Below are 15,753 nucleotides of genomic sequence, written 5' to 3'. Positions count from 1 at the left end.
TGATAAATCCAAGTTAAATCTGATATCCACAGAATATTTCTAGTTCAACAATAAGAACAACTACTTGCGTTGATGTAGAATCTTTAACGTAGAAACAAGTCCTCAGAAACTTCACAGACATGTAGAAAAAAAGACATTACACCAAACAAGTTAATAACAGTCGGCTAGAAGAAGACTTAAAGGAAAGAAAAATAGAGAAGTAGAGTAATTTAGAGGTAGAATCTAGAGCTAAGGGTCTATTTGGTTAAAGGTGCAGTCACTAATAGTGGGGTGAAGGGAGTGACAAACACTCAAAGCTTGAGAAATTTGGAATTCTCAAATTGTTGGGGTCTAGAGGATGTTACAGAGATAGGAAGAAGCAAGACATGAAAGGATTTAATTACACAAAATTTCTTGACATTGCTAAATTGACAATAAATTGAAGGACTATTGTGAAGTGCAAAGAAATTGAAGATTTCTTTGAAGTGAATGAAGATGTGCAGCAATTTTAACCTCTTGAACTGTGTAAGAATGAAACAGGCAAGGGTGAAACTAAATAGAGCTCATCCTTCCCTGTTTGCACTGTACTCTTGCAAGTAGCTATTTTAGGTTTCAGAAGGCATTGGAATTCCTTACGAAAAAACAGTGAGAGTTCATAAATTTTCAAAGGCCAGGCCCAAACTTGTGATACAGATTCTGGAGCAATTTTAATTCCAACAATACAAATTGGGACCACATGAGGAAAACCTGTTGCAAGAGAGTTCCATGGAGAGAAAACAGTCACAAAAGTAAGCTTTTAAAAACTTTTTATGGTTCTATTATGCGCCCATTTGGTGTGAGTTTGCCTCCAGCAGTGTGTTTTACCTGATGTGGTATTACTTATGTTATCCATTACAACACAAGAAACTGGTCATAAATATCATAGTATTGAAGAATCTAACATACATTTCTTTACAGCTAACTATTTATGTTCAAATTTTGCAAACTGAAAGCACATTAGTTTCTTGGCTAACATTAATATAATAGGTTGGAAAAGAGCAGTATGCTTCAAGTGATCCAAGGTAAGATGGTGTATGAGGCCACATGCTAATGTACAGTGATGATCTCATGAGATCTCTCTTAAAGGTACAATGGCATACCGACCATGAGATACAACTCAACATTCATTTTTTTTCCAAAAACAAAACCATATCCCAAAACCTTGATTATGTTGTCAACTTAATTATACAGAGTTTATAAGACTAACATTTCAAACTTCAGTGTAATACTTTGGAGATTTGACAACACGTCCTGATCGTAAACATGTCTGGAGAAGTATGCATTGTTCTGAAGAAGGCTCACTGAACCTGTAAAGTTAACTCTGCTTTCTCTCCACAAATGGTGTTAGACCCCTGTAGAGTTTGTCCCAGCAATTTCTATTTTTATTTTGAGTGTTGTTCTCTGTTGCACTTTCTTAACAACCTTGACATCTCTAATCATCACTGAACAATCATTATTATCTGTATATTTTTCCTCCTGTTTTTGATGCATGATTGGTGTGTCATTCGTTAATCTGAGTTGACTTCTGTTCCTTTGCAATATAGCACCATAATCAATAATGACTTTGTATAATCTGGGTTGACTGCATATTCTAGAAACCTTTGCTGGTATGAAAATATTTGTATTTGCATTTCTAATTTGTACTATTTATCCATTTTGCTGTTGTGGTAGTTCTTTACCTACTCGGTCATCGTATGTCTTTTTCATTCTCCTCTGTCTTTGAAGAAGAATATCTGTGTCTCAGAATAGTTAGACAAATGGCTGCATACAAGATCATTTGCATTTGCATTCCAAGCATAAATGGTGCTGGGAATGGTAAGCCTTTCTGCCTTGGTGTTGCTTTAAACTGCAGCAATGCAACTAAGAAATCTTGCTTCACTGCTCAACACGTAATGTTCATTGATTTGATAGTGTGCACCATACAATCAACAAAATGATTGGAATATGAACAGTGACATGGTGATTAATATGGGTCACTCCCCACATATCTTGAGGTAGTTAGCCAGTAAATCCCAATCCATTGTCAAACACTATTCATTCTGGGAAACCAAATAAACTGAAAATGTTGCTCATTGTGTCAGTGGTGGTCATACTGATTATGTTGCTGTGTCATTTAACAACAGGAAATTTAGAGAAGTAATCTTTCAGAAGAATGTAGTCTTCCCCAGGTGCTATGAATAGTCTATTGCTACTTTCGTCCAAGGAATGTATAGAACATCTTGTGGACGTAGAAACTCCGTCGGCTGCTGGGTTTGGTATATTTGCATGCCTTACGTACATTCACATGTCATTGAATATTTTTATTCATCATTGGCTGGTACACAGATTCATGTGCTGGCTGTGTATGTGCTCAATGCCTATACGTCCTGGATGTGTAACGTGGACATGATACTTGGCATAATGTTTTTGGTATGAGTACTTGTTTGTCTCCGTATGCCCAATATGAACAGATCTTCTTTATAACTTCCTTATAATTTCAGGTCATCCCCGGATAATGACCTTCTGCAATTGTTATAATTGGTCATCTTTGGCAGTTGCTGATTGCTGGCTGTTGGCACTGCTAAACTTTGAGAACGTCTCAAACTTTGTAATCTAGAGCATCAATGTGTAGATCAAATTGAATATCTAGGTCTTGATGAAGGTTGGGTAATCTGTTTGATGTACCTGATGTAATCACTCTGGTTCCTATCTTAAACTTCACTCCAAAGTTCATATTCTTGCATCTTGACAAGTAGATGCTAAAAACATTACAGGGCATTCATTGGCAGCAGATCATTTCTAGTGGGTCATTATCTGTTTCCATGTTGAATTTCTTGTCAAATAAGTATGTGAAGAAACAGCACAATGCTAATTATTAGAGCTGATATCTCAAACTCTATTTGGAATATTTGGCTTTTGGAGATGGCAAGTTTTTTCAAAACAAGGACAATAGGTTTTTAGTCTTGCAATAGACATGTCTAGGCCTTCTTGTGATGCATCTATCTCAAGAATTGTGCTTTTTCTTGGGCAAGATTTAGTAAGATTTTACTAATGGAACCTGTTTGAGAGAGTCAAATGGTTATATTATCACACCATAGGGATGTCCTTCTTGAGTAAGACTTTCAGCTGATATGCCTTGTCTGTAAAGTTGACAATATACAGTGAAAGGAACATTGAGACTCCTTGCCTTGTGGGTTTGGCGTTTGTTTAGCATCCTTCCTTTTCCCTGGATCGGGATGGACTACATAGGTGCAGTAAATTAACCCAAGGAAGTTTATTAGCTGACATTCACCTAACACTTTGTGCTGTTAATTACCAATCTATGATTTCACCCTACTGTCATCAGTAGGTCAAGGTTTTAATAATCCTCTGCTTTTGGCTAATCCTATACCATAATGTTTGTCACCTATGCAACTACAACCAGATTCATTTTCAATAATCCTATCCATGTTCTGCTGGATGGAATATGTTTTGGCTAACCGTTGGAAACAGTACAGTGTTTAATTGTCCACACCATTCATGAATGGATGTGCCAGGACTGCAAAGTTTAGATCTGATTAATTGATTGTGGAAACGCTTAGTTCTGTCTGTCATTTGCTGCTTATGCTGCTTCGTATGCATATAGTCCTGTTTTGTAGCTTCACTAAATGACATCTCATTCGTATGTATGCCTGGTGCTGCTCCTGCAAGCCCTCCTGCACTCTCCATTGAACCGGTCTGATCCATTGGTTTGAGGTAATGGTAGAGTGACGGACATGCTGGGTCATGAGGTTGCAGATTGTATTGGAGTGTAATTTTTCTGATGCTGATGGCCCACAGCATCTCATGCCTGCCCAGTCTTGAATTGCTAGATCTGTCAAAGTCTGTCCCATTTAGCATGGTGACTGTGCCACACAGCATGATGTAAGGCATTCTTAAGGATTGTCCGATGGTCACTTGTACCAATACTGTTACAAAGTTGTGTAGAGTAATCGTGAATTGGAAGCTAGAATTTGTTTGTAAAAAATGATAAGGAAAAAGAGTGCATGTTCCTTTAGGAGATAAAGTGCTTTTCTAAGCTTGGAGATTTAAATGAAAATGTGCCTGTAGGCAGCTGAATAGGTACAGCCAGTTCTGAAATTGAAACATGTACAATTGGCTGTGTGATTGGAAACTTTAGGCTTGTTTTCATGTTTTGCCAACTAGCTGGAATCAGCCAATTAATTTAAACCAAGCATTTAGCAGTTGAAAGTCAATTGAATTTAAAGCAGATGGTTTTGACAACCTTGGACCAATGCTATTGTAAGAAAATTGATACGTCATCCAAGGTACATTAGGAGAGAGTTTTGAAAATCGGGGTGAGAGTGAACCACCATCTGAGAAATAACTATCTAGCTCTCACAAGAAATCTCTAAGATGTCTAAGAAAGAACCATCTATCCATAAAAGGTACCACGGCACTTCTAGCTAAGATTCCTCACAGAAGACTTCACAGAGAAAACATCCGTGACAGCCGGATCAGTGCAAGAAAGGCAGGTAGACTTTAAGAGACTAAGTTTTCATTTATTTCCTTATTACTTGTGTTATATAAGTGTGACTTGTGTTTGTTGGAATAGCATACCAGTAGAATTTTGTTTAGTTAGGGAATAGTTAGGAGTTAGTAGGGAATTATTCAGTTTGTTAGTAATTCTGTTAATTTTTTCACTGCTAGTGTTAAATAAATAAACTGTTAGTTGTTATTTTTAAAGTGAATATCAGGGATTTTCTTTCATTTAACCTCCCCTTCTCCATAACAATACTATCATTGATAGATATGTCTGTGGCAGGCAAATTGGTGAAAACGTGGTCAAGTATGTTTTTCCCTTTTGTTGGTTCCCTCACTACCTGCTGCAAATCCAGCTTAGCAGCAATATCCCTTAGGACTTGATCAGCTCAATCAGCAATACTGCTGCTGGGCCATTCTTTGCAGTAGACAATGAAATTTTTCATCCATGTGGAGGAGCACCATATGTGGATTTGGAGTCACACGTAGGACAGACTAGGTAAGGATGGCAGTTACCTTCCCGAATGGACATTACTGAACCAGATGGATTTTTCCCAACAGTTGACAATGGTTTTGTGCTCATCATTAAACTCTCAAGCCAGATTTATCTTTATTGAGTTCAAACTCCATGGTGGGATTCAAATATTTCTGGATTAATAGTCTAATAGTTGATATCCTCCAGGTAAAAGATTTCAGGAAGCAAACTGGCAGTGCAGTAAGATTCTGAAAAGCACTGAATTGGTGATCTTGTATACGCTGTGAGATGGTCTCCCATGTACCATGGGGTACCATTTGCTGAGGTATATGTTTTTCAGGAGGAGTAGTGGTAATTGGCACTAGCTCGGGTGCCGATTTTAGTTATCAGTGTGTGGATTCTTGCATTTTCATGTAAATTTCTGATTGCCTTATACTATTGACATGATGTGTGATGTTAAGAAGCTTGGTCATTTCCTGAAATTTTCTTTTTGCTTGGTTGACTCTGAATGTCATTTATGTGTTTGTCCACCTTCATAACACTTCCATTACTACCACTATTGTAATGCTGTACCATATTATTAGTTATCTATGTGTTGTCCTGGGGTCTGACTTGACATTTGGAACCAGATTTCCTGCATAGGCGTACCCAACATCCCTTGGTGAAACAGATAGCAAGAAAAGCTGGACAGCTTTTGGGTAGATGTGCCAAACTGCACCTGATGCCAATTTTGTTGGTTTGGTACATTTTATTGACCATGGCAGTAGTGTTAGCTGTACCGAAATCATGTAATTGTTGGTGGCCTGCCATACTTGCATTCATTTTCAAGTAATGTATCAATGGTTTGGCTCTTTCTCTTACCCATAAGATCCTTTCCAAATGCTTTAATTTGTATAGAGATGATAACTATCTCAATCAGCCTATCTGACAGTTCTTTTAGATAAAGCCACATCCATGCCTTTTGCTGTGGAGTTTTGGAGTTGCTGTCTGTATGACATGAGTTGGAATCAATTAATCTGGAAGTCAATTCTTACCTTTAGCTGGTCATTCCAAACCTTCTAGTCTTTTCTGGATCTTTCTGATAGTCCAAGCAATGGATGGCTGTGACAATTCTGTGAAGCCACTCTTTATTAACGATAAGAAACATTTTTAAAGCTCTTTCCCTGAGATCATTCTATTGCTTGATCTACTGAATAGAATTGCAAAAGCTCTTTGAAGAGTTGTAATTCAATACTAGTATCACTAGATGCCCAGTCCATAATAAGATTTCTGCTATCTATGATTGCACCTCATCCACCTTAAGCTGTATGTCCCTGACTTTATTTCAGCATAAATTAAAAATGTTTCTTTTTTAAGGACAAATATGTTGCAGCTGCTTTTATGAAAACTGTTACCCATGTTTCAACTGTCAGGAACAGAGCTGTACTCGGCTTCTTGCTTATCTACGGCACTTTACTGGCTTTGTGTTCCAGCTCAGATGTGCACTGCAACCTTTTTGTTTTTTCCTTTCTTTTAATTAAGGCAGTCTTAGAAATGTCTATTGTTTTGAAAGAACATTTTGTGAATCAAAAGAAATTAGTTGTTTTTCTTGATGGTTCATTCCCTACCTACTGTATTCACAGAAACTGATGCACCTGAAGGATAAGAAACTGTCCATCTGTCCAAATGCTCTGTTGTCAAATGTTGTTGTCTGGTTGGTTTTTGATTTGTTTTCCTGGTATCTACCACCAACAAATTGGATTCTTTTTAGATGACCACCACTGTTACCATGGAGTGAGTTTTCATCCAGCAGGGTGTTTACCTGAAGTGGCGATGCATATATTATCTCTCAACACAAGAAATTTGGCATTGATAGTGTGGTATTGAAGAATTCAACAGACATTAATTACAGCTAGCTGTGTAGCTATTGCATTCTGCAGGCATATGAGTGTCTACCTAACATTAAGCTTATAGGTCACACTAAAGCAGCATGCTTCCAGCATGGTGTCATGCTTCAAGTGATCCAAGATAAGATGGAGTATGAGGCCTTTATATTTTCAAGTCAGATGATATGATAAAATCTCATAAAAGTACACTGATATAATGACAGTGAGAGATAACACTACACCAGTCGGAACTGTTAATTTTAATCACCTTGTAACTAAAATATTGCCCTTTTGCAAAAGCAAATTTTACTATGTATATACAATGATATAACAAAAATTAAACAAAGCTAGCATAGTAAAAACACTATAGTTAGTAAGTGCTGGTGATATAAAAAACAATTTCTCCTTTACATCAATAACGCCTTCTACCCGCCTGATGCCATGCAAGAGTCCCCTTAAACTTTATGCAAAACTTGAAGGTTCATTCTCTTCTGCTGATACCAATACAAAAGTAGGTCAGAGCTCTCCAAAATTCACTTCAACTTTTTTCTGTATTCCAGCTAGTCTCTGAGGTCCAAGATTTCATGTGGAGCCTTCTACTAACCTTTGGTTACAAGACCCATCAATGTTCCTTTATGAACCACCAGAGCCTATTTCCATGGAGATGTGGCATGCTTTGGTTGTTCCAATTCGAAATGTAAACTAATTATTTCTTTTATCATCCACAAGACTCTGTTGTTCTTGTGAATTTATGACCCACATAAATAATTGGTATCTCTAATGGATATAATTATCCTCTCTTCAGATCTGCTGGGTCCACAAAAAAATCTTTGTTTCAGCATTTATTGTTATTTCTTTCCATTGGGATTTATTTAATTTAAATCCCTTACTGAAACAATTGTAGACATCATGGTTGTACCCAAAACTTAAAGATGGGTATCCGTTGTTTAAGGATTGCACAATCAACTATGACCGTAATAACGGTTAACATTTTAAGTGTAATTAATTCAGGCTTTGTTTGTTTTACATTTACACAAAGCCTGTTTAATATCGTTAACTGGGGATTTCCATTAATCCATGTTTAAAAATATCCAATTCACAGTTTAAAAGTTACTTTCTGAAACCTAAGAACTATGAAACTAGGTATTTAGAACAGTCATAAGAGTCTTAGAGATGTACAGCATGGAAACAGACCCTTTGGACCAACTTGTCCATGCCGACCAGAAATCCTCAATTAATCTAGTCCCATTTGCCAGCATTTGGCCCAAATCCCTTTCAACCCTTCCTATTCATGTACCCATCCAGATGCATTTTAAATATACCAGCCTCCACTACTTCCTCTGGTAGCTCATTCCATACACGCACTGCCCTCTGTGTGAAAAGGTTACCCCTTAAGGTTCCTTCTAAATTTTTCCCCCTCACCTTAAACCTATGCCGTCTAGTTTTATGGACTCCCCCACCCTGGGAAAAAGACCTTAGCTATTAAACCTATCCAGTCAACCTCATGATTTTATAAATCTCTTAAAGGTCACACCTTTGCCTCTGATGCTCCAGGGAAAATAGCACCAGCTTCTTCAGACTCTCCCTAGAGCTCGAACCCTCCAACCCCAAAAACATCCTTATAAATCTTTTCTGCGCTCTTTCAAGTTTAACAACATTTTTCCTAAAGCAGGGAGACCAGAATTGAATGCAGTATTCCAAAAGTGGTCTAGCCAATGTCCTATACAGCTGCAACATGGCATCCAACTCCTATACTCAATGCACTGACCAATAAAGGCAAACATACCAAACACCTCCTTCGCTACCCTGGTTACCTGTGATTTCACTTTCAAGAAATTATGAACTTGCACTCCAAGGTCACTTTGTTTGGCAACGCTCCCCAGGACCTCAGCATTAAGTGTATAAGTTTCTTGTAGGTAGAGAATCAGAAATGGTCCCTTGTTCCTCACAAGGAAATCAGACATCAGCTCAGCCTTGAGTTTATCTTTTCTCTGATCATGATTGCCTGATGCCTCACAAAATCAGATCAGTGGTTAAGAATTCTGTAACACCCTGTTTCTCCAAAGTCTGTCCACCATCTACAAAGCACAAGTCAGGGATATAATGCAATACTCTCCATTTGCCTCAGCTGCAATAGCACTGGAGAAGCTTAACATCATCCAGGACAAAGCAGCCCATTGACCGCACACTGTCCACCGCCTTCAACATTCACTCTTTCCACCACTAACACACAGTGGGTACAGTGTGCACTATCTATAAGATTTGCTGCTAGCAAACAGCCAAAGTTTCTCTGCAGCACCTTTCAGCAACCTTGAAAACCTAGAAGGACAAGGGCAGTAAATGCATGGGAATACTACTACGTGAAGTTGCACTCCAAGCCCACACCATCCTGATTTGAAATTATATCACTATTCTTTGACTGCGGATGCTCAAAATCCTGGAACTCTTTTACTAACAGCATTTTGTGTACACCTACATCCACAGAGGGTCAAGAAGGCAGATCAGCACCACCTTCTCAAGGTCAATTAGTGATGAGCAATGATGCACACATCCATGAACACATCAATAAATAACATAGAACTTGTTGTAGGATAGTGATAAGATCCAGAAATTATAATTATCTCTTCTTCTTCCTCGATTGACAATGCAAGCCTGTTTCTCATCTGAAAGCCTCTTGATCCCAACTCGGCACTTGTTAAAATCTGACGTTATGGTTCAGAAATATTTAATGGAGTATTTTGGGTGTTATACTTGAATACTGTCCTTTTTAAATTCCAAGTTATCTTTGTTCAAAAAATCATTATCAATCATGAAGTAGTAATTATTGCTTTTTTTTAAACTAGCTATGTTTGATGAGTGGAGAGATCATTCAAATGTCATCACAGATGAGCCTCATTTTTGAAGCTATGGATCTTTCCCAAGCCTCAGTAAGAGCACTTTTATTTTCTCCTGTGGATCGAAAATGATCAATTGTTTAATTGTTTGCAATACGAAATACTGAATTAAAATGTAATTATTAAGTGAGTCAATTATATTAGGAAAAGAAAACAGCTTTGGTATACATCTTAAGCAGATTTTGTTTTGTATTGTTAGCCAGCCACTGTCAGTCGTTGTGGTATGATCTATCTGGAGCCAGCCCAACTGGGGTGGAAGCCTATTGTAATATCCTGGCTTAAAACTCTCACAAATGTATCACATCATAAAGACATGCTGAATCTTTTGGAAGATCTCTTTGATTGGCTGGTGCCTCCTGCACTTCATGTCCTTCGCAAGCAGTGCAAGGTAAACAAAGGGTGACTATTTAAAACTGCAAAATATAATTGAATGTTGAATTGTCATAAAACACTTACTTGAAGTAATAAATGATTTGTCCAGTAGGAATGAGGAGTGTAGTGATTATCAAACCTGAAATTGAACTTGTTTGAATTGATGTACCAAATAGCTAACTGGGAATTCAGGCTCAGCCTACAGTTTACAGGGGCAATGAGAAAATCTTTTAACTGAAGCCATGTTTTCAATTTGCTGTGGATAGATATAAATAGTAATTAATTATTATTAACTTGGTTTTGGTATTTGATCCTTAATTAAAAAAAAGCACTTGCTTACACATTTTGTTTACACAGCCATTTTCCCATGTGATGTTAGATTAAATTTTGATTAAAGTCACATCTATGAAAATTATTTACTTTTGCACATTAATGCTTCAAAATAAAAATAAAAATATCTTGATGTCAGTTGTGTAAAAATGGAAAAATGAGAGCATTCTTATTGTTTTCACATAGAAAGTTAGCAAGGTATTCATCATAAATCGCCTCTGTGAACTTACTTTCAATTCAAAGTGGAGTGGTGGAGATTTGAGGGCATATTGTTTACCAACCCCATGTCTACAATAATTGATTCATAATCCACTAGGATGAGGAAAAACGAATGGAATGAGTTTTCCTTCAAGTAAATAAAAAAGGAAAAGAAACAGCAAGCTCAGAAATTTAATTGTGAATAGATATACAACTCATTCATTCGAGTATGCTTGGTAAATCTCTCAGAAAGAGAGAATGCAGCCTTTGCAGGATGTTAATGTACATTTAGTTTCATTAGACTATAAGAAGCAAATTAAAGGGCCTTGATGGTTGCAATTTATCTGAATGATTCTATGCATTCTTCTTTTGTATATGAAATAGTATATAAGAAAAGTTAAATTTAAGCTAAGGTTAATTGCATGCAAGTACAAAGAACAAAGAAAATTACAGCACAGGAACAGGCCCTTCGGCCCTCCAAGCCTGCGCCAATCCAGATCCTCTATCTAAACCTGTGAATAGGACCTGATAAATTTTAACCAGAACCTGAGCAAGGAAGCTGCTGTGATTTTCTTGTTAGCAGAAACAGATCTGTAGGTGTTTTGAAATCTGATGAGTCTGTTCTGGTGAAGTAGAAGTAGAGCAACTATTCCTCTGCGTTTTCTAGGTGAAATTACTTTATTACCTTGGAATATTCTTATTTGCACCAAGATGATCACTGCTATGTAGATTTCTAATTTCTATTTTTTCTAATTTATAGCTGGACTTTTTAATTTCTTTATTTTTCTAATTTTTTTCTCCTAAGAATTTGTACTTAAGAATCTGTACCTAGGTACCTTGATACCTAAGATGACGCTGTAAGCGGTGACTTGTAAAATTTTCTCTGTACTCACGTGAGTACGTGACAATAAAGCTTCTAATTCTAATTCTAATAGATTTCAATGCTACAGCATGAATTGGGCCATGATTTTTTGAGTTAGTGTCATGTATCTACGGATCCAAAATCTCAACTAATCTGAATGCCTATACATCCCATCCACACATGGTGAAATATGGATTAAAGATAAATATGTTTTAAAGCAGAGTCTCTCCAGAAATTACAAATGATAATAGCTAAGTTTACCCATTTGTAATTTTCTGCCTTTGCTGTTATAACTATTTTGCTTTAAATATTTCAATATAATATCTTTAGAGGAACAGAGCTAGAAGAGCTTCCCAATATTGGGAAGAACAGGGTTGGGCATTTTTTCGCTAGACAGTCATATAAACATGAAACATTTATTATGATAATTGTAACATCATAATATCTGCATTGCATGCAACAACAAAACCAAAGTACTCTCCTTTTCAAGCTCTCTTAGCTTAATGTGTACAAAATAGTTGGTCATTCCTCTTGAAATGGCATCAAAGTTTGGTGTCATTCTTTGTCTCTCCACAGATGCTGCCTGACCCGCTAAGTACTTCCAGCATATTCTGTTGTTGTCTTAGGTTCCCACCATCTGAAGTATTTTTCTTTTGTATGAAAATATAAATATTGATTTTGTTTTGTCCATCTACAGTCCAGGATAAAGTAGCATACTTGATTAGCACTCCATCCACCACTTTAAACACTCACTTTCTTGACCACCAACACACTGCATGTACCATGTATAACAGGCATTGCAGGGATGTACCCAGCCTCCTTCTACAGCACCTTTCAAACCCGTGATTTCTCCCACCTAGACCATCAAGACCAGCAGACAAGGGAACACCACTAGCTGCAAATTTCCTTCTAAGCCACAGGTGGTGGTGTTCCTACATGGTGAATTTAGTGGTGGATGAAACTTAAAGCAGGTACAAGCTTTGTAAACTTTTGTGAATAGGACCTGATAAATTTTAACCAGAACCTGAGCAAGGAAGCTGCTGTGATTTTCTTGTTAGCAGAAACAGATCTGTAGGTGTTTTGAAATCTGATGAGTCTGTTCTGATGAAGTCTTTTGTGCGTCTAATATGAATAAATGTGCTCATTTGTGCTGAACAATGTCACAGCCTCCCATACCTAACTGCCATCCTTCTCTTCCGAAACCTTCACTCCACCACTTACCTGAAAGCAAGGGTCAACTGATGATTACAGAAACTGCTTTACACCTACTCTGGGAGAAAAACTATACAAAAGCTATTTAAATTAAACTGTGATGAAAATCTGTAAGATAGGCTCCGGAGCAGAAAACCATATCATCAGAGCCTTCTTTGACCATGGTTTCCCATGTCAAAATCTGCCCTATTACATCAGTAAAACAGATTAGAAAATTTAGTATCCAGAATAAGTTAAGAATTCCTCCTAAGTAATAATAAATAGATTTGTAAGAAAATAAATATTTGTATTGACAAACAGTAAAGTCTAACTGAACTATTTGTTGTTATCAGTTAGTATTATATGAATGAATTTAACTGATATAACATCCATGTTAAATATTCAGGAACTTGTTCCAACATCTGACAGCAACACTGTGGTTTCGTTGACTCGTCTTTTTGAGATGCTTCTCAGTGAAACACTGACAGAAGACTCGGATCCCAAAAACATTCGTGTATGGATAATGGTACAAATGAATACCCTTACTGTAACTTTCTATTTTGCAAGAAGAAAACTAGTGCTAACATTTTTTTAATCCTCTCTTTAGTTCTGAGTGCTTAGGTGGTGTACTTCAGACCTCTACAAAGCCATTTTAAATGTGGTAACTGGACACTGTGTGTAAGTGACCTGAGGTTGCTTCCTTTCTGGTTTCAGAGCAATTACGACATAATTGTGATCAAGCTATTATGCAGGTTATAATAAATCATGAATTTTAGAATTGATGGATCAAACAGAATGTGTTAATGTTTTTCTTGGAGCATAAATGTTGTGGTCTTATGCCTCACACCATTCAGAAAACAAAAGGGTAGATTTTCCTCCCTGCCTTTGTGCTAGTCAGAGCTGTGCGTACATAATGAACTGCACTAGTGTAGCCTGAAACTTCTGGATTTGCTACCGTGGCCCAATTAAATAGTCCCAACAGTCTTGGTACAATCTTGTCCACGAGGAGGTCCTGGCACCAACAATAGAAGCAGGAATTAGGCTACTTGAAGACTTGACAAGTATGCTGTTATGTAACCGGCCATATGCCAGAATTCACATGACACCAAGTTATAGACCAACAAGTTTATTTGAAATCACAAGCTTTTTAAGCGCTGCTCCTTTAGCAGCTAAGGAGTTCACCTGACGAAGAAGCAGCACTCTGAAAGCTTGTGATTTCAAATAAACCTGTTGGACTATAACCTGGTATTGTGTGACTTCTGCCTTTGTCTACCCCACTCCAACACTGGCACATGAGCAGGACTTTAGGGCTGGTAATGGAAATGCTTAGACTTGAAGGCATAACATCAAACCAGGCCATTCAGGAAAGAAATTAGGAAACATTTTCTTCACAAAAAGCATGGCTAGCTCAATAATTTTAAATCTGAGATTAGTAGACTTTTGTTAGCAAATGGTATATATAAGTGGGGAAATGGTATCAGGATATAAATCAAGCATAATCTCATTTAGGGGCAGAATAAACTTAAGGGACTCAATTTACTTCTATTATTATGTTTTGACAAAGTCCTGACTGAAATTGATGTATTTTGGGGTGTGAAACTTGTCTTCACCTATTAGTCTTCTTTCTGCCTGCTTTGGGGCAACTGAGGACATTCAAATCAGCAGCAGTTTGGCGATAGCTCAAAACTCCATGTTCTTCAGGGGTCCCCTGTGATAATAGAACAGCTGTAACAGGTTCACCTGCTTCTTTAACATTTATGCACGAGCCTTTGCCCATTGTAGGCGCATGCCATGCTCCCTATTCTTTTAAACCCTTCCACTTTTCCCATTTTGTGACAGTTTTAAACTCAATGATGATATTTTTTGTCTATAAATTGGATGTGCTTGACTGAGTAGACAATGAGAAGTTATTTCTCCTGACTAGGGACGGGGGCACAGCCTCAGGATAAGGAGCTTATCATTTAGATCTAAGATAAGAAATTCCTTCCCTCAAAAGATTGTCTTTGAATTCTCAATCCCAGAGAATTATCAGTATTTGATTATTGGATATATGTAAGACTGAGAAAGAAAGATTTTTTTTGGACTCCTGGGAACCAAAGGGAAATGGGGAGCACGGCAGAAAGCACATTTGAAGTCAAACATCTGCCATAATCACTTGAGTGGCAGAGTAGGCTCAATGGGATTTGGCCCCTATTTCTAATGTTAATTTTTCATATCCTTCTGCTTCTCAAAAATTAAAATTGACTTCATCTTGTTTTCAGGCTGCCTTTGGCTTTGCATTGATTTGGTCAATTGGTGCATCCTGCGACAAAGAGGGTCGAAAAATATTTGATGCGTTCTTACGTGACTTTGTGTCTGTAAAATCTACAGATCCACCACCAGCTTCTGTGGGAAAATGGGAATGTCTTTTTGAGGAAAAAGGACTTGTCTATGACTACATGTATGAGGTATGCCTTTTTCTCGTCCCTGAACCAACAGCTTTGAAAACTCAAACCAAATCAAGAACTTAATTGAAAATAAAGAAAATCTGACAGGGTCTTTGTCGTTGTTTCATGCGTAGTAACCATTATTATAATTTCTCTTGTCAGTTTTCTTTCCTACATATTGCTTCTCCTAAAGATGTTGACCTTTTGCTGTGATTTAATTCCATGGATGCTGGACTCACATGGTACTTTACTGAAATCTTGATAATAGCATCAGCGGATTATTTAGCATTAAGAATGTCAAGAGCGGGGGCCAGTCTGGTCCTCATATGTTTTTTGCTCACTTATTGAATATGGATCAGAAACAAAAATTGTAATTGATTTCTTCCCCTTAACTCAGGGGCATTGATGTTCATCGATGCACAATGATTAAGATCAGCCAAGTACAAATTGGGAATCAAAATTGAGACAGCCCAGATACTGTCATTTAGCTATAAACCAATTGAACTCCATTACTCAACAGGAGAACTCTGAAGTAATGATTCTTATACCCAGTTTTTACTTTGCTAAGACATGGATGTAGGTTTTCTAACATAAGTGATATTATTGAACATAGTAATTTTAC

General features: G+C 37.3%; 1 protein-coding gene across 1 annotated transcript in view; it reads left to right on the top strand.

The window, feature by feature from the left end:
* The window catches only part of dnah12 (dynein, axonemal, heavy chain 12), a 265,038-nt gene that overhangs the window by 120,798 nt on the left and 128,487 nt on the right, over positions 1-15,753 (top strand). Inside the window, exons 30-33 of the mRNA XM_048606726.1 lie at positions 9,702-9,785; positions 9,952-10,140; positions 13,112-13,231; positions 14,967-15,152. Coding sequence (XP_048462683.1) covers positions 9,702-9,785; positions 9,952-10,140; positions 13,112-13,231; positions 14,967-15,152 — 579 coding nt within the window. The remainder of the gene's footprint in view (positions 1-9,701; positions 9,786-9,951; positions 10,141-13,111; positions 13,232-14,966; positions 15,153-15,753) is intronic.

Source organism: Rhincodon typus, chromosome 16, assembly GCF_021869965.1.
Source record: "Rhincodon typus isolate 14 chromosome 16, sRhiTyp1.1, whole genome shotgun sequence".
Taxonomy (NCBI): Eukaryota; Metazoa; Chordata; class Chondrichthyes; order Orectolobiformes; family Rhincodontidae; genus Rhincodon; species Rhincodon typus.
The sequence above is the reverse complement of the archived record's forward strand: the minus strand, read 5'-3'. Positions and strand labels throughout refer to the sequence as shown.